Source organism: Panthera tigris, chromosome E3 (assembly GCF_018350195.1).
Source record: "Panthera tigris isolate Pti1 chromosome E3, P.tigris_Pti1_mat1.1, whole genome shotgun sequence".
In the NCBI taxonomy this organism is placed as follows: Eukaryota; Metazoa; Chordata; class Mammalia; order Carnivora; family Felidae; genus Panthera; species Panthera tigris.
In genome coordinates, this window is record NC_056675.1 from 16,956,753 (window position 1) to 16,979,465 (window position 22,713).

A 22,713-nucleotide genomic window follows, 5' to 3' on the forward strand; every position below is an offset into this window, starting at 1 on the left:
TTTGCAAATGTTGAACCAGCCCTGCATCCCAGGAATGAATCCCACTTGATCATGGTGAATAATTCTTTTTATATGCTGTTGAATTCGATTTGCTAGTATCTTATTGAGAATTTTTGCATCCATATTCATCAGGGATATTGGCCTGTAGTTCTCTTTTTTTGCTGGGTCTCTGTCTGGTTTAGGAATCAAAGTAATACTGGCTTCATAGAATGAGTCTGGAAGTTTTCCTTCCCTTTCTATTTCTTGGAATAGCTTGAGAAGGATAGGTATTATCTCTGCTTTAAACGTCTGGTAGAACTCCCCTGGGAAACCATCGGGTCCTGGACTCTTATTTGTTGGGAGATTTTTGATAACCGATTCAATTTCTTTGCTGGTTATGGGTCTGTTCAAGCTTTCTATTTCCTCCTGATTGAGTTTTGGAAGAGTGTGGGTGTTTAGGAATTTGTCCATTTCTTCCAGGTTGTCCAATTTATTGGCATATAATTTTTCATAGTATTCCCTGATAATTGTTTTTATCTCTGAGGGATTGGTTGTAATAATTCCATTTTCATTCATGATTTTATCGATTTGGGTCATCTCCATTTTCTTTTTGAGAAGCCTGGCTAGAGGTTTGTCAATTTTGTTTATTTTTTCAAAAAACCAACTCTTGGTTTCATTGATCTGCTCTACCGTTTTTTTTAGATTCTATATTGTTTATTTCTGCTCTGATCTTTATGATTTCTCTTCTTCTGCTGGGTTTAGGCTGCCTTTGCTGTTCTGCTTCTATTTCCTTTAGGTGTGCTGTTAGATTTTGTATTTGGGATTTTTCTTGTTTCTTGAGATAGGCCTGGATTGCGATGTGTTTTCCTCTCAGGACTGCCTTCGCTGCATCCCAAAGCGTCTGGATTGTTGTATTTTCATTTTCGTTTGTTTCCATATATTTTTTAATTTCTTCTCTAATTGCCTGGTTGACCCATTTCTTCTTTAGTAGGGTGTTCTTTAACCTCCATGCTTTTGGAGGTTTTCCAGACTTTTTCCTGTGGTTGATTCCAAGCTTCATAGCATTGTGGTCTGAAAGTATGCATGGTATGCTTTCTATTCTTGTAAACTTATGAAGGGCTGTTTTGTGACCCAGTATATGATCTATCTTGGAGAATGTTCCATGTGCACTCGAGAAGAAAGTATATTCTGTTGCTTTGGGATGCAGAGTTCTAAATATATCTGTCAAGTCCATCTGATCCAATGTATCATTCAGGGCCCTTGTTTCTTTATTGACTGTGTGTCTAGATGATCTATCCATTTCTGTAAGTGGGGTGTTAAAGTCCCCTGCAATGACCACATTCTTATCAATAAAGTTGCTTATGTTTATGAGTAATTGTTTTATATATCTGGGGGCTCGGGTATTTGGCGCATAGACATTTATAATAGTTAGCTCTTCCTGGTGGATAGACCCTGTGATTATTATATAATGCCCTTCTTCATCTCTTGTTACAGCCTTTCATTTAAAGTCTAGTTTGTCTGATATAAGTATGGCTACTCCAGCTTTCTTTTGGCTTCCAGGAGCATGATAAATAGTTCTCCATCCCCTCACTCTCAATCTAAAGGTGTCCTCAGATCTAAAATGAGTCTCTTGTAGACAGCAAATAGATGGGTCTTGTTTTTTTATCCATTCTGATACCCTATGTCTTTTAGTTGGCGCATTTAATCCATTTACATTCAGTGTTATTATAGAAAGATATGGGTTTAGAGTCATTGTGATGTCTGTATGTTTTATGTTTGTAGTGATGTCTCTGGTACTTTGTCTCACAGGATCCCCCTTAGGATCTCTTGTAGGGCTGGTTTCGTGGTGACAAATTCCTTCAGTTTTTGTTTGTTTGGGAAGACCTTTATCTCTCCTTCTATTCTAAATGACAGACTTGCTGGATAAAGGATTCTCGGCTGCATATTTTTTCTGTTTAGCACACTGTAGATATCGTGCCAAGCCTTTCTGGCCTGCCAAGTTTCAAAGGAGAGATCAGTCACGAGTCTTATAGGTCTCCCTTTATATGTGAGGGCACGTTTATCCCTTGCTGCTTTCAGAATTTTCTCTTTATCCTTGTATTTTGCCAGTTTCACTATGATATGTCGTGCAGAAGATCGATTCAAGTTACGTCTGAAGGGAGTTCTCTGTGCCTCTTGGATTTCAATGCCTTTTTCCTTCCCCAGTTCAGGGAAGTTCTCAGCTATAATTTGTTCAAGTACCCCTTCAGCACCCTTCCCTCTCTCTTCCTCCTCTGGGATACCAATTATGCGTATATTATTTTTTTTTAGTGTATCACTTAGTTCTCTAATTTTCCCCTCATACTCCTGGATTTTTTTATCTCTCTTTCTTTCAGCTTCCTCTTTCTCCATAACTTTATCTTCTAGTTCACCTATTCTCTCCTCTGCCTCTTCAAGCCGAGCCATCGTGGATTCCATTTTGTTTTGCAATTCGTTTAAAACGTTTTTCAACTCCTCGTGACTGTTCCTTAGTCCCTCGATCTTTGTGGCAAGAGATTCTCTGCTGTCCTGTATACTGTTTTCAAGCCCAGCGATTAATTTTATGACTATCATTCTAAATTCACTTTCTGTTATATTATTTAAATCCTTTTTGATCAGTTCATTAGCTGTTGTTATTTCCTGGAGATTCTTCTGAGGGGAATTCTTCCGTTTGGTCATTTTGGAGAGTCCCTGGCGTGGTGAGGACCTGCAGTGCACTTCCCCTGTGCTGTGGTGTATAACTGGAGTTAGTGGGCGGGGCCGCAGTCCGACCCGATGTCTGCCCCCAGACCACTGCTGGGGCCACAGTCAGACTGGTGTGTGCCTTCTCTTCCCCTCTCCTAGGGGCGGGATTCACTGTGGGGTGGCGTGTCCCGTCTGGGCTACTTGCACACTGCCAGGCTTGTGTTGCTGGGGATCTGGCGTATTAGCTGGGGTGGGTAGGCAAGGTGCACGGGGGCAGGAGGGGCAGGCTTAGCTTGCTTCTCCTTAGGTGATCCACTTCAGGAGGGGCCCTGTGGCAGCGGGAGGGAGTCAGATCCGCTGCCGGAGGTTTGGCTCCGCAGAAGCACAGAGTTGGGTGCTTGCGCGGAGCGAGCAAGTTCCCTGGCAGGAACTGGTTCCCTTTGGGATTTTGGCTGGGGGATGGGCGGGGGAGATGGCGCTGGCGCCTTTGTTCCCCGCCATGCTGAGCTCTGCCATCCGGGGGCTCAGCAGCTCTCCCTCCCTTTGTCCTCCAGCCTTCCCGCTTTCCGCGCAGAGCTGTTAACTTATGACCTCCCAGACGCTAAGTCGCGCTTGCTGTCGGAACACAGTCTGTCCGGCCCCTCCGCTTTTGCCAGCCAGACTCGGGGGCTCTGCTTGGCCGGCGAGCCGCCCCTCCGCCCCGGCTCCCTCCCGCCAGTCCGTGGAGCGCGCACCGCCTCGCCGCCCTTCCTACCCTCTTCCGTGGGCCTCTAGTCTGCGCTTGACTCCGGAGACTCCCTTCTGCTAATCCTCTGGCGGTTTTCTGGGTTCTTTAGGCAGGTGTAGGTGGAATCTAAGTGATCGGCAGGACGCGCTGTGAGCCCCGCGTCCTCCTACGCCGCCATCTTCCGGAACCTATCTAGATATATTTAAATTTTGCTCAGAACCACTCATCCCACCATTTACACATCCCGATACTAAATGTGCACTGGAACCTCATTGATTTTGATGATATTATTCTAAGTTGAAGCAATTTACTTTTTTTTTTGGAACCTCAACTTTTATGCTTCAAAGAAAAATTTTTAAGCCGTTGATCCATTTTTATGATTTGGGGATATAACACAACACAATGGCAACCCTGAAAAATGTTAATAAAATTAATGTAAGCAATAATATGCACAGAAAATATGTGAAAATAACACCTGTTGCCTTCATTTTATTTTTTTAAATTTTTTAAACATTTATTTATTTTTGAGAGACAGAGAGAGGCAGAGCATGAGCAGGGGAGGGGGAGAGAGAGACACACACACACACACACAGAATCCTAAGCAGCCTCCAGGCTCTGAGCTGTTTGTTAGCACAGAGCCCGACACAGGGCTCGAACTCACCAACTGTGAGACCGTGACCTGAGCTGAAGTCGGAAGCTCAACTGACTGAGCGACCCCGGCGCCCCTGTTGCCTTCATTTTAGACAAGAGATTGCTGCAGTCCTTAGAGTCTAGGAACACCTTTAGGAACATAATTACTTAAGTATATGGCAGGATTTCCATGAAAGTCTATTCATGGAAAGGATTTCTATGAAGGGTTATTTTCCAGCTTCCCCTAAATCACTCATCAACTGCTTCACCCTTCTGTGTTTCTAATGCAACCATACACATGGCCCAAACACCTAAGGGGTGGCAGCAGCAGTGGGATCTCTCCAGGCAAGGAATGGCCTGCTATGTGTTGACCCCCAGCTCAGTGCCATGCACCACTTTGTGCTTTATGCTAAGATTGGTGGCATAATAGTAAGAATGGCCTTATTTGGGGCAGCAGGTCTCTGATATAAGACTTCAAAGTGCTCTCCAATCACTTACCATATGCAAACAATGTCCCCTTCACTACATCCTAGGATTTGTAAGAAACACCTGTGTGTTGATCCACTCTAATGACCTTTCCAGGTAAGCCCCTTCTTCATGCCCCTGTCACAGCCCCATCAGCCTCCCATCAGTGACAGCTTTGAGAATCGAGTGAGTAGATGAAGAAGTCAGGTTATCCAACGTAAGAACATTAATAATCCTCACTCTATTTAACTTACTTGTCCTGGCCTCAGGCTTCAGGGCTGGCAGGTGTCCACCATGGTTAGGGGACACCATGGACTGACCACTATACATGACTCACATCCCTAAAAGGCCTTAATTTTATACCTTTGACATATTTTCCAATGAAGGTGCATGCATTGTTTTTGTGCAATGTGTTAAATTGTTAATGCAAACTTTAAAATACACAATTTTTAGAATAATGCTTTAGCGTTTCTTCATTCGCTATATTTGGAACCTCAAAAAAATGGAAGTATCCTGGGCATCTTGATCTCTTGAGAGATGCTGGAGCTAGTTGAGCCAGAGTGACATTGGGGCAATACCCCTGCTGGGGTTCTACTTCTCCCTCCAAGCCAGCAATGCTGACAAAGGCTGGAAGCCATGTTTACAAATTTCAATGTGTAGACATTTTATTCCCAATTCAGTTTCAAAATGCGGGCTGAAATTTCTGAGACAAAAAGCTGCTTTGACAGTATTTACTAGGAATGAGGATGATAGGAAGGCACAAAGCAACTCATGGTGCGTACATCAAAGCCCACCTTCTGGAAATTCAACTGGATTCCTAACTTCAAGTTGGAGAGTTCAGGAGTTATCCTATGTTAATAGGGAGCCACCAAAGATAGATGAGGATTGTGGCTTGTTTAGTATTGTATTTTAGAAAGATCATTGGTAGCTAGTGAAGAGAGACTGGAGCCTGAGGCTATTGTTCATGTACTTCTAGGTAAAAATCAAGGGCATGGTGAAAAGCCTGTTCTGGGGTTTCCAGTTGCAGACTTGACAAAACAAATAGCCCTTCCCTGGCAAGAACTTTCAGTGAACACAATGCATCCTCCCAAAGGGAGAAAGCTGGCCTCCCTCACATGGAGCATTTCTCTCCCTGCTGGCCTAACTTAGCTGAGAGTAAGAGGGCCAGGAAACCTCTCAGAAGAGAACAGGTTCAAGGGAGAATAGGAGGTAATTTCTTATTGGGAAGCTTGAGGGTCTGGTGTCCCATTTTCTGGGATAGTCTGTCCATTTGCTTCCTCCATCATTTCCTTATACTGACGTTTGAAGAAGCCAACCTGTGGAGAGGAAGGAAAAGAGAATTAGGAAATCCAGTGGAAGAGAGGAAAAGAGATGATTGAGGAGGGAGAGGGATCACCATTGCTGGAGCCCCTACTATGTTCCAGCACTACACTAGAAACAGACACACTGTGTCATTTAGCCTTTACCAAAATTCTGTGAGTTGGATGAAATCACCTTCAGAATGAGAAGTCAAGACCCAGCATGGACCAGTCACTGCCTACAGTCACAGAAAGAATCAGTGGTAGTGTCAGCACCCAATCCAGTGCTGTGCTTTATTTTATAATTTGCTGTGAAGAGAAACATGTAGTGATAAAGAGGAGAGTGGAAAAGACAAGGAGAGCAATTAAAGGCAGTCTGACTAGAATTAACAACACAAGAAACAACAGATGTTAGCAACAATGCAGAGAAAGGGAAGCCATCCTAAACTGTTGGTGGGAGTGCAAACTGGTTCAGCCACTCTGGAAAACAGTATGGAGGTTACCCAAAATTTAAAAAAAAACCACACAACTACCCTCTAATCCAGCAATTGTGCTACTAGGTACTCAAGGATACAAAATACAGATTCAAGGGGCGCCTGGGTGGCTCAGTCAGTGAAGCATCTGACTCTTGACTTCGGCTCAGGTCATGATCTCACGGTTCATGAATTTGAGCCCCACATCGGGCTCCATGATGACAGCGTGGAGCCTGCTTGGGAGTCTGTCTTTCCTTCTCTCTCTCTCTCTCTCTGCCTCTTTCTGCTCTCTCTCTCTCTCTCTCTCTCTCTCTCAAAATAAATAAAAAACTTTAAAAAATTAAAATTGAAAGAAAAAACAAAAAGACAAAAAACAAAGGGATACATGCACCCCAATGTTTACAGCAGCATTATCACTAATAGTCAACTATGGAAAGAGCCCAACTGTCCATAGGCTGATGAATGGATAAAGAAGATTGTAGATATCAAAAGAAATGAAATCTTGCCATTTGCAATGACAAGATGGAGCTAGAGTATATTAATCTAAGAGAAATAAGTCAGCCAGAGAAAGACAAATATCATATGATTTCACTCATATGTGGATTTAGGAAACAAAACAGATAAACATACGAGAAAGGAAAAAAAGGAGAGGGAAGAAAACTATAAGAGACTCAACAATAGAGAACAAACTGAGGGTTGTTGAAGGGTAGGTGAGTGGGAGGTGGGATAAATGGTGATGGGCATTAAGGGGAGGAATTATGATGAGCGCTGGGTATTACATGAAAGTGGTGAATTACTAAATTCTACTCCTGAAACCAATACTACACCATACATCAACTAACCTGAATTTAAATAAAAATTTGGAAGAAAAACACATAAGGAGGCCTGAGAATCAGACAGGAAGGCATGAGGGAGTGTTGGGGACTGGTGATGTCATATGTGGGAGGGGATCTCTCATATGCAGTGCGTTAGCAAGAATGTGTATCTATATCCAAGGTGAGTTCTTCCCTACACTGCAGAAAGAATGGGATCAAAAACTGATGGCTCAGTCAGTTAAGCGTCTGACTTCGGCTTAAGTCATGATCCCACAGTTCATGGGTTATAGCCCGCGCAGGGCTCTGTACTAACAGCTCAGAGCCTGGAGCCTACTTCGGATTCTGTGTCTCCCTCTCTCTCTGCCCCTCCCCTGTCTCTGTCTCTCAAAAATAAATAAAAATGTTAAAATTAAAAAAAAACCTGGTAGTGTCAAGAGCAGGATGAAAATACTCACCTTATACAGAATGACTGTGATGAGAGCCAGCAGCAGCAGTCCTCCCAAAGAGCTGCCCACAATAATGGGGACAGGGTTGTAGACCTCATACTTCTCCAGTACCATCTCCATCTGGAGTGGAGGTGACCTCATCAGAAAGTATCAGAACTCTTGCTGTCCCAGACTCTTCCCAGGTTCCCCAACCTTTAACTCTCTCCCCTCCTTCCTTTACTCCAAGGGGTGACAAAGAGAAAAATTCATAGGCTTGGGGACACCTCTCCTGCTGAGGGACCTTCATCCTTCCTCCCTCCAGGCTTGTGAGCCTCACAGCACCACATATTTTGCAGTAGGAGCCCTCTTACCAGCCTGGCCACTGCCTACCACACAGTCACTACCTGAGCTCTCAAGAATGCCTCCTGTCCTGGAAGCTGGGCATACACAGATGTGTTGAACATGATTTCAGCCACACTCACAATCAATACCTTCTTCTGCAATGTCTACAAAACAGAGGGGGCACAGATGAGGAACTAGCACTGGGAAAGGCACAGAGCTCAAGAAATGTCCTGGCTGGAGGATGGACACAGACATCATCTGGTGGCACCTGAATCCTGTGGTGGGGCGGTGGGGGGTGGGTGGACTCTGCTGTTGGGCCTACACACCTGGCTGACCCAGCCAAAGCTGAGGTTGCCCTTTAGGATGAAGTCAAGTTCCTCCTGGACGCCAAAGGAAGGCAGGTCACAGTGGAACCTCAGGCAGTCAGCAATTGAGCAGTTCTAGGGACAGAGAAGTAGCATTAGGCCAGAGAAAGGTGGTTTTGAAGGCAGATGACAGCATAAAACTGATTGATGTGAGAGGAGCAGTCACAATTGAATTCAAGAGGGCTGTTCAGCAGACAGCCATCTGAATGTAATACAGGTTCTTGAATTAAACTCTTCTGGTGTGTGGTTTGAAGTGGAAATGGCCCAGAGCCCTCCTTTTACCAGCACGGGATTCTTCTGAATGTGGGTCAGGAAGTCAGACTCTATGGGCACCATTCTCTCTGAAGAACACTGAATGGAGGGGTTCTAGGAAAAAACACAGAGAACAAGCATCTAAGGGGGTTGGGCATCAGGAATTCATGAGGGACAGAGAGATCCAAGTAAAGGGCATTAGCTGGGGAGCTGTACACAGTCCTTGAGTACCTGGGGGTGGAAAACCTCTAACTCTGTCCACACAGGCACCCCATTCAGCTCCACAGGCACAGAGAAGTTGATGCTGACAGGCAGGTCCCTCTGTCCCAGATTGTTCACCTGCACAGAGGGCAGTGAGAGCAAAGACCATGCCAAATGCCATATCCCTCCCTAATTGCTGGCTGCTAGCCCCCTGCCACAGCCCATGCTCTTGAGTCAGTATCACTTGCCTGGTATCTATGCTGAGCCTGGCTGCTTTCCTCCCAGTCCAAGGCTGAGAAGTTGAGGTACTTGGTGGACTGTTCATGGCTGGGGAGAAAAGAGGCACAGATGGATTTGAAGTTCCTTGAGGGACTCCTAAAGAGGCTCCAGTTAGCATCATGACAGGATAGGTAGCCAGTGGGGCCTTGGGGTGGCCTTCAATGAATTCTGTGACTGATCTGAGGTAATGGGAGGATTTAGGGAGCAGGGCTGGGCTTCAAGCTGGGTGCAAGCTTCTTGCAGAAGCTGTCAATGGAGTAAACTGCCAAGGAGGCTGGCAGAGAGCACCGTGAAAGGGACCCAGAGCTATGCCATTGACTCACTAGAGAACAGGGGCCAAACCATCCCTCTTTGTGTCTCTGTTTTCCTTTCAGGCCTTCATGGGCACAGAGGATACAGGATATGCATGTGAGACCCAGCAAAGTTTTGGGGAGACTTGGACTTATACTATTGGTAAATGTTTACTGGACACTACCACTGTCTGGCCTCCCACAGACCTTCCTTCCTCTCCTGTTTCCTTGGCTTTTCTTGGTCCTGGGACTTAGAGGTGAGGGAAGGCCTAACAGTACTCTTTACTGGATCTCAGCGTAACAATTCCTCCTGAGCCCTACCCAAGCCCATGTGTGGAGACCCAGTGGCCAGCCTGGCTCCTCACACAGGTGGGTGGGCTCACCTCTGGCCCTTCTTGCTCCACTTCTTGGGTACCTGTCCTTTGCCCACACAGTCCTAATTCTAGACCACTTCCACTCTAAACTCTCATCCCTCCTCTGTGAGGAGCTTCCCCAAAATGCCCCAGCCTCATCCTGTGGGCCTCTCTGAATGCTCCCACCCACAGAGTCAAATCAGCTGAGTACAGCTGAACTGTAGGGCCAAATATGCCTAGATATGCCCTGCCCATGGGTTTCCAGTACACACTCCAGCAAACAAGCTCAGAGCATGCACCTGGCTGGGCTGCTGAGACCTCCCAATGTGGAGATGTGAATTAGAATGTGACACTGGGCAGGAGGAGGGTGTCCAATGAGGCACAAGGGCAGAACTAGCACAGGGAAAGGTACCCAGGCTAAGCCACACAGACTTGTTGCATATCATGGATGTATACATCCCACAAGGGCAGGAGATTGTGTCTAGTTTTGATTATACAATACAGACTCAATAAATTTTTGTTGAATTTCAAATGAATTTATGGAAAGCAGCCAGAGCACTGTGCTTAGAACACAGGAAATGCTAGGAAGCTATTTACTGAAAGAAGGTGTCTGCTCCAACACATGACTTGACTCCTGAGTTTTAAACACCTCATCTATTACCCTTCCTGGAGCAGCATTTTAAGCTCTTTTTCTTTTATCTAACTTCTCCCTGAAATTTGACCTCTACAGCAAGCAGGTCATTTGTCTCTATACCTCCCAAAAGGGACTGGGAAGAGGAGGAGTAGCAGGTCTAACGCCCTGCAGGTGTAAATCTGTTCCTTTCAATGAAGAATTGTCTCACCCAAATGTCAATGACTCCTTTGAGAACCACTGCTGGCTAATCCCAATGCCATGGACTCTCACATTTAGCAGAGGCCTCCCCTGACACAAGGCTCTAGCTGCTCTTGGAAACTCAGCCTCAGAGTACAGAACCATGGAGAGGTCCTTGATGAGATTCTGTCTTGGATCAGAGTAACCTCACTTCCAAATAAAGCTGTAGGAATCTTGAGACATGGAAATGTCTCATATTTCTCAGGAAACCCAGGAAAATCTTGGTGTTTCTAAAAAAGCCTTCTGAGAACTGTAACCTCTATTAAATGTATAACAATAATAATATTACAATTATTATTATCATAGCTATCCCGCAATAAACACTCGATATTTAATTAGTAAGTGCTAGCAGTATCATCTACCAATTGAAAAGGTGGTGATAAAACCTGAATGTTCCAGATGTTGAAATGCTGCAGGGGATAAAATCCTTTCCTAGCCCCATCAGAGTGATAGAGAAGAACGCTTTTGAGCTGGTGGTATGGTACCTGCTGATCACAGTGTAGATGGCATACTTCACCATGAGCTCCATCTGAAAGGTGGTCTTGCTGGTCCTGGGAGTAGTATTTTCACTGGAGAAAGAGGAGGAGCCTAATTGGCAAGGACCCCAGAGGAGGAGGCTAGGGGCAAGGAGGCACTGCCCCCGGCCTGGCCCAGCTCACCTGCTCACATTAGCTGTCAGAAGCAACCTATCACCCAGTATGGCCTTGGGGGAGACGTCAAAGGTGACCATGAAGGTCATCTGAGGAAGAGGCAAGAATGAGGGAGTCACCAAGAAATGAGACAGGGTAGGGGCAGGTAAGCAGTGGGTGGGCAGAAGCAAGGCTGACCTTAGCACCCTCACGGAAGATGAGGTGGTTGATGCTGCAACGGGTGCTCTGAGTACTCTGGCCCTGGGCTGGGGTGCCATCACAGGTCAGGCTTGGGGAGTGTGCCTGCAGCTGGTTCTAGGCAAGGGCAAGTAAAGAAAAGGCAGGTGAGCATTGTTTAATATTCTAAAGAGACTCCATGAAGTAGTGAGTTTCCTGGTATGTATCTTAAGGTTATGTTTTTTAAAATATCTTCAGACACTGTCTGGTCAAATTTCTTCCTAATGTAGAAATGCCAGATTTATTAGAGTTTACCCTCTTTATTTTTTGTTCTTTTAAAAGAGCTTTTTATTATGGAAATTTTCAAACATACTCAAAAGTAGAAAGACAGACTAGATAAGTCAACCCTCTTTGTTTCCATCACTCAATTTAAATTTCTACTCTTGTTTTATTCAGCTGCTTGACAATTTTTTCTGAATAATTTAAAGCACATTCTGGATATCACATCACTGTATCCAGAAACACTTCAGTGTATGCCACTAACAGATAAGGGTATTTTTTAACATAACCACAAGACTTAAGAAATCACACTCAATAAAATAACTCCTTAATACTAGCTAATATCCAGGTCATGTTCAGTCTTCACATTTTCTCCAATAATGTTATTTTGCAGCTCATTTTTATTTATTTTTTACAGCTATTTTTAAAATCAATATCCAACGAAGGTTCACATATTGCATTTGGTTGACACATCTAGTAGTACATTCAATGATAGGGTGCTCAACCCTCACACAGCCAGAATTTGCCATTCCTAGTGCATTCCTTCATACATAAATCAAAATATGCTCCCATTGGGAATATCACTAGCCTAAGAGAGACATCGGAGACCAACCAACCAAATGGAAAGTATAGACCTAGTTTAGATGTTTGTTCAAATAAACCAGCTGTAAAAAAGATATTTTTGAGACAATTAAGGAAATTAGACTATGGTCTAAATACAAAGGAATCATTCATTTTGTTGGATGTGATCATGAGATCGGGGTCATGTAAGATGTGTGGGAGGAATGCAATGACATGTTGTCTGGGACTTGTTTTAAAATACATCAGCAAAGGGAAAAAACCCAGATGAAATAAATGTGGTCAAATGTTAATAATTGTTGAATTTGGATGATAAATTGTGGGGAGGTTTGTTGAACTACCTCCTATTTTTGTAAATGTTTAACATTTCATAATAAAATTTTCATTAAACAACCTGTTTCTCTTTGACTCCCTGTTGTCCTAGTTCTATCTTCTAGAATAGAGATTGCCAAATGACAGCTCACCATCAATTTTTATAAATAATTTTTTATTGGAAAACAGCTATGCTCATTCATATACATACTTTCATTGTCAATGGCTACTTTCATTCTACAACAGCAGAGGTGAATAGATGTGACAGACACTGTGTGACCCACAAAGCTGAAATATTTATCATCTAGTCCTTCATAGAAAAAGTGAAATCAGTAACCAAATGGTTAACAAGACTAATATGTGCAACTACAACTTTTTACCCAAATTTGCTTGTTCTCAGAATGTGGCCTACCACCACGTTTCTGTAGAAACAGTCTTGCCTAAAACCATGATAACAAAACACTTGATTTAGGTGTTTTGCAGAGACTCAGGCCTCATCAAGAAACTGGCCAGAACTGATCAGGACCACTGACTGCCTCTCTGACCATGCACAAATGCACAAGGGGTGAACTTTTGGCATAGAAGGGCCTAAAACTCCACTCTTGAATCATGCTAAGAAAACCATCTTCTGGTAATACGTAACATGCATGACAGCTTATGCAAAAGCTTCTCACGGTGCAGATAACAAAATGACCGCAATCCTCCCCTACTTATTAACTTCCTTTATCTGATTCTAAAGTCATATCACTCTTCTCCCCTATAACCAGACCTTGTTTTATTTGCCTTTAAATATCCCTGACTCTCCCTTTCCTTATGCAATGTCTCAATGATTGGCTTTACTGCACATTGAGGGTATGGACTTGGATTTGGTTACAAATTTGGCAAACCAGCCAAGAACTCTGCCTATGATTTGTCTACTCTCCAGCCAGTAAAAGTAACAGGAGGTTGGTGATAAGTCCAAGAAGTGTCCTAGGCTCTTTTGTTCTCGAGACCATCCCAGGGGCACCACCCCAACTTGGCACCACTGACTTTCTATGTTTAATTTAACTCTGTGGCAAGGAAACATCTTTTGGTTTGGACAGACATCTTTTCAAGAGTATTTTGGTATGATAGCATGTGAGCTTATTTCTTATTCTCATTCAGTTGCCTCAAAATAGGTAGGGGCATTTGGTTTGGTTCTCTTAGCCTCCTTTTCTTGCTTAACTAAGAAAAGTTTCCTAGGGTGCTAAGTGAAATAAGTCAGTCAGAGAAAGACAATACCATATGATTTAACTCATATGTGGTACTTAAGGAACAAAACAGATGAACACAGGGGAAGGGAAGGAAAAATAAAATAAGATAAAGACAGAGGGGGAGGCAAACCATAAGAGACTCTTAAGTAATAGAGAACAAACTGAGGGTTGCTGGAGGGGAAGTAGATGGGGGGGGATGGGATAAATGGGTAATGGGCATTAAGGAGGACACTTGTTGGAATGAGCACAGGGTGCTATATGTAAGTGATGAATCACTAAATTCTACTCTTGAAACCAATATTACGCTATATGCTCTATATTAAGTAACTTGAATTTAAATGAAATCTTGGAAGAAAAAAATAAAATAAACATAAAAAGAAAAGGTTGACTAGAAAACTTTTTGGTTCAGTCAGTGAAGACCCAACTTTCAGAGAGAAACTAGAGACTAGGAAGCCATTTGGTTCAGTAGGTGAAGCCCCAACTTTTAGTGAGGAACTAAATGCTCACAGTAGTACTCTCTGAGCTTCATCTGGTATGTTTGTTGCTGCAGCTTTTGGCATCTTTGCATAATACCAGCCATGTTCTAATTAGAAAATGAGAAATGACTATTTGATTTCTGCATGTAGCCCTTTGGGCTATACTCTCCAAAATTGGGCAGTGTTTAGTTATGAAACTATGAAAAAATTATCTTTTTTTGCAACACTGCTTGGCCAAGATATGTTACATTCTGGAGAAAAATGGCCATTAATTAATGGATTCATAAATTATAATACCATTTTACAGTTAGATATTTGTAAAAGGGAAGGTAAATGGGATGAAATACCTTCTGTTCAGTCTTTTATGATTTTGTATCAGAATAAGCTGGCTCAGAAAAGATGTAAAATTTTACTTCAACAGCATAGTGACACTAAAAAATCTGTGTTGCCTGAATCCAACTGGAGAAAAGAAGATAATTTACTGATTATTGAATTAAACCCCCAAAGGGGGTGCCAGAGCAGCTGCCCCTCCACAGCAGCTCCATTCCAACAACTTGAGCACCAAAGGGACCCTGAACCAGGTCCCCTTACCTTCGGGGGTGGGGGGCAGAGTTTGGAAAGATTTCCCCTTCTCATATGCAGCAGGGTGTTTAATTCATCCAGGGAATCACTGATTCCTGAGGATGGCAATATCTGCTAACACAGGTCCCAATTGGATGTTCAGACGCTGGAAGAATGATTTGGGTCCACTCTCCATTCTCTACCTCAGATTTGTTTAATTGAAAAAACAATATGCTTACTTATAGAGATGACCCCAAGAGGATGGAAAATTTGTTTTCATCTATTTTTGCCACTCACAACCCACTTAGGTAGAGGTACAAAATCTGTTAAATACTTTCCTCACTTCTAAGGAATGCTGCATGTGGCCAGGAAAAGGCTAGAGAAGAAGCTAATCAGCTACATGCTGAAACCCCAGTAACCCCTTAAGAGCTGATTCCATGATGGCCATTGCTGCTGTGGATCCCAACTGGAGTGTCAACGTTGGAGACTGCAGTTAGCTTGAACACTATCAGGATTGCATTTTAGCTGGATTAAGAAAAGGAGTCCCTAAGCAAAGGAGTGTAAATAAGAGTCAAGAAGTTAAAACTGAATGAGAACCCTTCAGAATTTCCTGAAAGAATTTTTGAGACACATCAGAAATAAACTGATATTGATCCTGAGGCACCAGAAATTTTTAAGATGATCAATATGATGTTTATCAAACAAAACGTATCTGGAAATTCAAAAAAAAAAAAAAAAAAAACTCCAAAAGCTGCATTGGTAATGCCCTTCACAATTGTTTGAAACTGTCTTTGAAGTTTTTAACAGTATCAACAGAGACCAAGCACAAGAAATAAAAGAGCACCAGAAAATGAAACAGCATGTTGCCTTGTTAACTGCGGCCTTAACTCAAGGAAATCCAAGACCAGGCCAGGGACCCCTAGAGGGTGAGATCGACAACAGATAAGAAATTCAGGTGCCCCAATTTGGGTCTTGTCAATATGCCTATTGTAAAGAAGAGGGCCATTGGAAAAGAGAATGCCTTAGGCTCATGAGTTCTCTTAAGGGGACAGAGTCCCAAAATGCCCACCAGATACCTTAACTGGCTGATAGTGACTAAGAATGAAGGGGATCAGGGGTTCCTTTAAATCTTGTAAAGCCTATCATCATATACCACAAGGAACCCCAAATAACAATGGCAATGGGAAATAGACTCATGGACTTTTTACTGATGTGAGGGCCACATATTCAGTACTCTGGGTTCTCTCTGCTATAGCTGTACCAAGAGTTTTGGGAGAAGTATTGACTAAAACCTTCCCACAACCACTAAACTGCCAAATGGGACAAATTCACCTTAAACGCAGATTTCTGAATATGCCCGAATGTCCCATCCCTTTGCTGGGCTTTGATCTATTAACTAAACTGAATGCTAAAGTTAATTTTGCTATTGGATCCATAGATATAAAGGTACCACCAGAACAAGCTTCATCAAGGTAGAGAAGTTCTATTAGAGCTGCCTGAAGAAGTCATCTGAAAAGTAAGATCAGATGTTTGGATGGATAGGAAGCCAGGACAAGCAAAAGCAGGGACACTTGTACATATTAAGTTTTGTGATGGGAATTCCAAACTTCAGATAGTACCCATTAAAGAAACAAACTAAAAGGGGGAATTCAGCCTGTCCTCTCTGCCTTCTTAGAATTTGGCCTTCTCCACTGTTGCCAGTCCACATACAATGCACCTATTTTTTTCTGTTTATTTATTCATTTTGAGAGAGAGAGAGAGCATGCAAGCACATGTGAGTGTGGAGGAGTGGCATAGAGAGAGGAAGAGAGAAAATCCCAAGCAGGCTCCACACTCAGTGCAGAGCTCAACACAGGGCTCTATCCCACGATCATAAGATCATGACCTTAGATGAAATCAAGAGTTGGATGCTCAACCAACTGAGCCACCCAGGCACCCCTACAATACACCTATTTTGCCTGTACAAATTTAAGAGCCATTAACCAAACTGTAGAAGATATCCACCTGGTGGTAACTAATTCATATACTCTCTTAACAACCTTGCCGGAGACTTTCAATGGTTTACTTTTCTAGATTTAAAAGATGCATTCTCTTACATCCCTCTCAGTTCAGACTCCCAAAAGCTGTTGGCATTTGGAAAGAACCTGAGACTAAGAATAAGCAGCAATATTGCTGGATGGTCCTTCCCTAAGGTTTTAAGAACTCTCTCTGCATTTTGAGGAAAGTCTTAGCCACAGACTTAAGGGACCTCCAATTATAAGGGGGAACCTTCCTTCAATATGTAGTTGATATTTTGGTTGCAAGCAAGACTAGAGAAACCTCAGACCAAAATATGATTTTGACCCTAAACTTCCTGAATTAGCAAGTCTATAAAGCCTCAAAGAAAAAGTCCCAAATCTCTCAAACATGTGTTAAATATCAAACTGTCAAAGGGACAAAGGAATCTGCTCCAGACCGAAGGGAAGCATTAGCAAAGGGTCACAGTGCTCACTACCAAAAGACAGTTGCATGGATTCCTAGGCATCACTGGATTTTTCCACATTTGGATTCCTGATTTTTTAAAATATAATTTATTGTCAAATTGGTTTCCATACAACACCCAGTGCTCATCCCAACAAGTGCTCCCCTCCATGCCCATCACCCACTTTCCCCTTTCTCCCACCGCCATCTACCCTTAGTTTTTTCTCCGTCCTTAAGATTCATCACTAAACCTCTCTATGAAATTCTTAAAGGAAGAAATAATGAACTTCTTGATTGGACTGGAGAATGTCATTAGGCATTCCAAGTTGTTAAAGAAAAGCTACTCACAGCTCCTGCTTTGAGCCTTCCATATATCAGGAAGCCTTTTGATTTGTCTGTCCATGAGAGTCAGGGGATCAGTCTTGGGAGTGCTAACTCAGAATTTGGGCAACATAAAAAGATCTGTTGCTATTTTTTCTAAATAATTAGATCTAACAACCAAGGGATGGCCAATGTGTGTGAGAGCAATAACAGCCACTTGTAATCTATTACAAGTAGAAAAATTTGCTTTGGGGTATCCTACCACACTGCATACTCCACATTTACGTACTCTTCCTACTGGAACAAAAGGGTGGCTACTGGCTCACCTCTAGAAGATTAGGCAAATATCAGGTTGTCCTATTGTACAACCCCAATGTTACTTAGAAAGCGGTCTCCACCTTGAACCCAGCCACATTGCTCTCCAACAACACTGAGGGACACATACATGACTGTATACAGATAATTAACAAGTTTATTCCAGCCATCCTGATTTTATGGATCTGACACTGGAAAATCCAGACTTTGAGATGTTTGTGGACTGGAGCAGTATATCATGGATCACGGACAATAAAGAGCTGGATATGCAGTGATGACCCATCAGTAGAAGCTCTCTCACCAGGTACCTCCACTCAGAAAGCTGAAGCCATAGCTCTCATAAGAGCCCTCCATTTAGGTATGACAAGACAGTGACTATTTTTACTTATTCTAAATACACCTTTTTACCAGTCCATGCACATGCAGAGCCATTTTGAAGGAAAGAGGTTTGTTAAATTCAGGAAATAGGGAAATTGAACATGACAAAGAGACTTTACAAGTACTAGAAGCTGTTTTGGAACTCAAGGAGGTAGCTATTGTCCCCTGCTGAGGACACCAGAAATTGGACTGTTTTCTTGCCAAAGGTAACAATCAGGCATGATCATACAAAGACTTCAAAAACCCTCTATAACAGCTTTAGTACCAGACATAGACTTAACTAAATACCAACTCTAACCTTCCTCTGAAGACCTAAGAAGAGCTAAGAAATGGATATTTGGACATATTTCTGGCATTGAAACTGGCTGGAAATATAATAAATAAGGAATAAACCTTAACCTAGAACATCTTATGGAAGAGATAATTAGTGATATTCACAAAGCACCTGTTATGGACATAATGCTGCTCTTTAATGGATCCAATCATATATTATGGATCCCAATATTTAGAAAACTGTTCAAAAATAGTTGAAAAATGTGACATTTGTGCTAAAAAAAAAATCCTAGGACCGAACCCCCACCAGTCCTAAAAGATATAGAACTTAGAGACACCAAACCTGGAGAAAATTGGTAGGAAGATTTTACCATGATGCCGAAAACAACAGGTAACTTTCAATATTTGCTAGAATTTACAGACACCTCTACAAGTTGGGTTGAGGTTTTTTCATGCCATTCAGAGAAGTTTTCAGAAGTTTTCAAAACACTTTAAAACCAATCCTAGGTTTGGATTGCCACTAACAATTCAGAGAGACAATGAAGCAGCATTTGTGGCTAAGGTCACACAAGCAGTATCTAATGCCTTGGGCACTTGATGGAGACTACATACTTCCTAGAGACACCAATATTCTGGGAAAACAGGAAAAAAAATGAACCATATGCTTAAAAAACTTTGGTAAAAATCTGCCAAGAAACCAACTTAACTGGGAAAAAAGGTCTTGTCAGTTGCCCTGCTTCAGTAAGAGTGGCTTCTAGAAGTAGGCTTGGTTTAATCCCCTATGAAATGTTTTATGAAAGACACTTTCTGTATTCTTTTCATGACTTAGGAGTTCCAGGTGGGGCTCGTGTTCGGGATTTGGATACTATCGGGTACATTGATTCTTTGGGAAATATTCTAAGTGCTATACATACATTTGCTTCTATCAGGTTGATGCATTTCACAGATGTATTCTTACACCGCTTGAATCTTGGAGACTTGGTGTTATTAAACACCTTGAATAAGAAGCACCTGGAGGATCAACTCCAACCTCAGTTGACAGGACCTTATGAGGTGCTGTTGACCACCATTCTTCAGTGAAACTGAAGGGAATTAAGCCATAGATTTACCACACTCAAGCTGGTTCCACAAGAATCCATTGGTTCCCTATGTCCTGTCAACAAGAACATAGGGAAAAACTCTGCTTGGACCAGAAAGCCTGAGATGGACCTGAAACTGCTACTTGGGAGAACTGGTCTAAAGAAACCAATAGATAAGTAACAAATGACCTATTAATAGTTTATACACTATGAATGTTATTCCATTTTCTATTTGCATTTTCCTGTTACATTTCCTAAGTAATTTCCTATTACAATCTCTCGAGTTTGGAAAGATAACTCCATGATTAGGATTTCTCAAATGTCATATACCTATTGGATATGTCACCCTAAACCACACTCAGTGTACAACCACAATGACCCAATAGTAATGCCTGTAACCAACTTTTCTCTGATCCCTAATTTTTCAATACATCTAAATCAATGCACTCCATTAGCTTAGAGTCAGGTTAATCAACTTGGCCTCCCTCATTTTCCTTATCCTTTAATTTTCTCCCAACTATCCCAAAATATGGGCCTCTCACATTCAATGGTTGGAATACACCCCAGAAGCTTGTATTTCTCCTTTTGTTTACAATATAATCATAACAGTTAATAATTTCACCTCTTGTTAAATTAATTGACCCTTTTTCCTTTCATCACCTTTTAGAGATTTTTGAGAAACATGCTGTTTTAAAAGTTACTCATCTTGAGCACTGAGTGTTGTGTGTAAATGATGAACCACTGGAATTTACCCCCAAAACCAAGAGCACACTGTACACACTGTATGTTAGCCAATTTGATGATAAATTATATTTAAAAAAACAATAATAAAATAAAATGTGTACTTAAAACAAAAACAAATAAACTTTTAAAAATTGAAAAAAAAAAAGTTACTCATCTTGTCCTGCTCCTCTCTGTACAATACTGAAAACTAAAAGAACTTGACAACATAGGACCCCCACACCCTTCTGTGTTACTCTCTTACCAATTACACCAAACTTAACTATACTTGTTCTTGGTTTCAAATAATACAACGATTCTGCAAAATGAAAGTATTGACCCCAATAAACTAAGAGAAGTGCTATGTGAACCCCAGGTTACATTTTTGTTTGTGGATATCAACACTTCCCTTGGCAATATGAATGTTTATGTGGCTAGCACATGGGAGGTACTTGTCTCCTAGGACATTTGGTCACCCCTTTTTTCATATATAATTCTAATAAAAGCAGACATTTGACAAGTCCTCTCAACTGTTCTACAGGTTAAAGAGAGAAATCACAAAATATTCTGATTATTTTCCCAGAAGTCAGGAAGATGGAATTTGGTACATGTTTGGGAGACCATTATTGCCAAGGTGTTGAAATGACATCACATGAACATATGATAAGAAATTCTTCCGTAACTTTAGGAATTATTAAATAAAATAAAACTTCCCAAGCCATAGCGGCCCAACAAAAGGCCTTGGGCAGGAATAGTTTTATATAATATAATTTAATATTAATATAATTTGTAAAATATATAATTTTATATAATATAATATATAATAGTTTTATATAACATAATTTAGATTATATTTTAGCAGAGCAAGGAGGTGTTTGTGTAAAAGCTAATTCATCATGCAGCATATATATTAGCACTTCCTCAGAAATTGAAGCTTGTATTTACAAAATAAGACAACAAGCTACTTGGTTACAACAAGTCTCCCCTAATGTCCCAGACTCAGATTTGGACTCGTTTTCCAGGTTATTTTCTTGGATCCTCCAAGAAATTAGATCAATTTCCCTAGGATTATTCATATTCCTACTTCTCCTTTGCTACTTAATCATAAAATGTGGTATAAAATGTACAAAAATTATTAACCAAAGTACAAAAATTTTGGTAATGCAAAATGTTAGCTTACAACATGGAACAAAGGATATTTCCAAATAAGTGCGAAAAGTTTCCATTCCTCTAACCCTGATCTACACACTATTTCAGCAGGAAGTAGCTAGAGTAGTCATCATCCCAGTTCCCTCAAGAATGAGGAATAATCAAAAGACAGTGGGCATGGAAACCAGTAACCAAAGAGTTAACAGGACTAATAAGTGCAACTGCAAGTTTTTACCCAAATCTGCTTGTTCTCAGAATGCAGCCTGCCACCATGTCTCTGTAGATAACAGTCTTGCCTGATGCCATGATAACAGAAGGTTGATTTAGTTGTCCTGCAGAGACTCAAGCCTTCACTAAGAAACTGACCAGAACCAGGGAATACACATGGCAGAGAGGTAGGGGGACCCAAAGCTTCCTAGTCCCTCAAACACAGCAGTGCTGAGGCCAAAGGACTTTGAATTCCAAGAGTCCGGGCCACAGAGTGACAGAGACATCTCCAGGGGCCCACAAGGACAAACTGGTGGGCCATAGGTGTATGATTGTGAACTGGGAGAGATAAAATGGGTGGCATAGGCATGAAGGGGAGGGATCCCCTTCTGTGGAGAGACAAAGGGGAGAGAAAGAGAGGCTGTGGAAGTGTAAGACTATATTTGGACAAGAGAGAAACCACAGACCTGAGATCAAAAAAAAAAAAAAGGAAATATCCAATTTCTAACTTCGAGGCTTTCTCTGGACTGGAGTCAGCTGCCCTGTTCTCACACCTGGAAAGGAGGGGAGCCCACCCAGGGCTCAGTAACTAGTTCAGCGACACAGTCCACAGTGGGAGAAAGCAATCCCCTCCCTCATGTGCTGTGGGAAGAATGTATACAGCCATTCAAAGGAAAAAGCACCCTGCCTGTGCCCACCAGCCAGAAACCATTTATCGGTGGGGTGGAGCGGCACTTCTCCCGGAACTGAGGTGCACAGAGTGGGACCCTTTAAGACATCAGGGTTTGAATCCCAGCTGAGCACTAGGGAGGCATAGGAGTCGAGTCAGTGGAGCAAAGAAAAAAAATAGGCCTGCTTGTGCCCACACAGTGCTGCGAGGACTACCTGAGCAGAGTGGTTTGGAACACCTGGTCTGGGGAGGAGAGACTGGGGTGTCACCATTTTTCTCCCCATCACCAACAAGGTGGGGCTTCAGAGAAGGGACAGCAGGCCCACAGTGGAGGCGGGACTCACCTACACCAAACCATACCCTTCAACACCAGATAACTACATATCTACCAGAGATTGACATTGACCAACCAGGCACCCCCTCTTCCA

At 42.2% G+C, this 22,713-nt stretch overlaps 1 protein-coding gene across 3 annotated transcripts in view; it reads right to left on the reverse strand.

Annotated features, from left to right (window-relative positions):
- Window positions 1-4,058: 4,058 nt before the first annotated feature.
- LOC102970755 (integrin alpha-X) overlaps window positions 4,059-22,713 on the reverse strand; it is a 45,853-nt gene continuing 27,198 nt past the window's right edge. For all 3 annotated transcript variants that reach the window (XM_042971233.1, XM_042971234.1, XM_042971232.1), the window contains exons 21-30: window positions 11,296-11,412; window positions 11,128-11,207; window positions 10,954-11,037; window positions 8,924-9,002; window positions 8,706-8,813; window positions 8,505-8,588; window positions 8,184-8,297; window positions 7,920-8,021; window positions 7,546-7,656; window positions 4,059-5,820 (exon numbers count right to left, since the gene is read on the reverse strand). In XM_042971233.1, coding sequence (XP_042827167.1) covers window positions 5,722-5,820; window positions 7,546-7,656; window positions 7,920-8,021; window positions 8,184-8,297; window positions 8,505-8,588; window positions 8,706-8,813; window positions 8,924-9,002; window positions 10,954-11,037; window positions 11,128-11,207; window positions 11,296-11,412 — 978 coding nt within the window. In that variant the 3' untranslated portion in view covers window positions 4,059-5,721. The remainder of the gene's footprint in view (window positions 5,821-7,545; window positions 7,657-7,919; window positions 8,022-8,183; window positions 8,298-8,504; window positions 8,589-8,705; window positions 8,814-8,923; window positions 9,003-10,953; window positions 11,038-11,127; window positions 11,208-11,295; window positions 11,413-22,713) is intronic.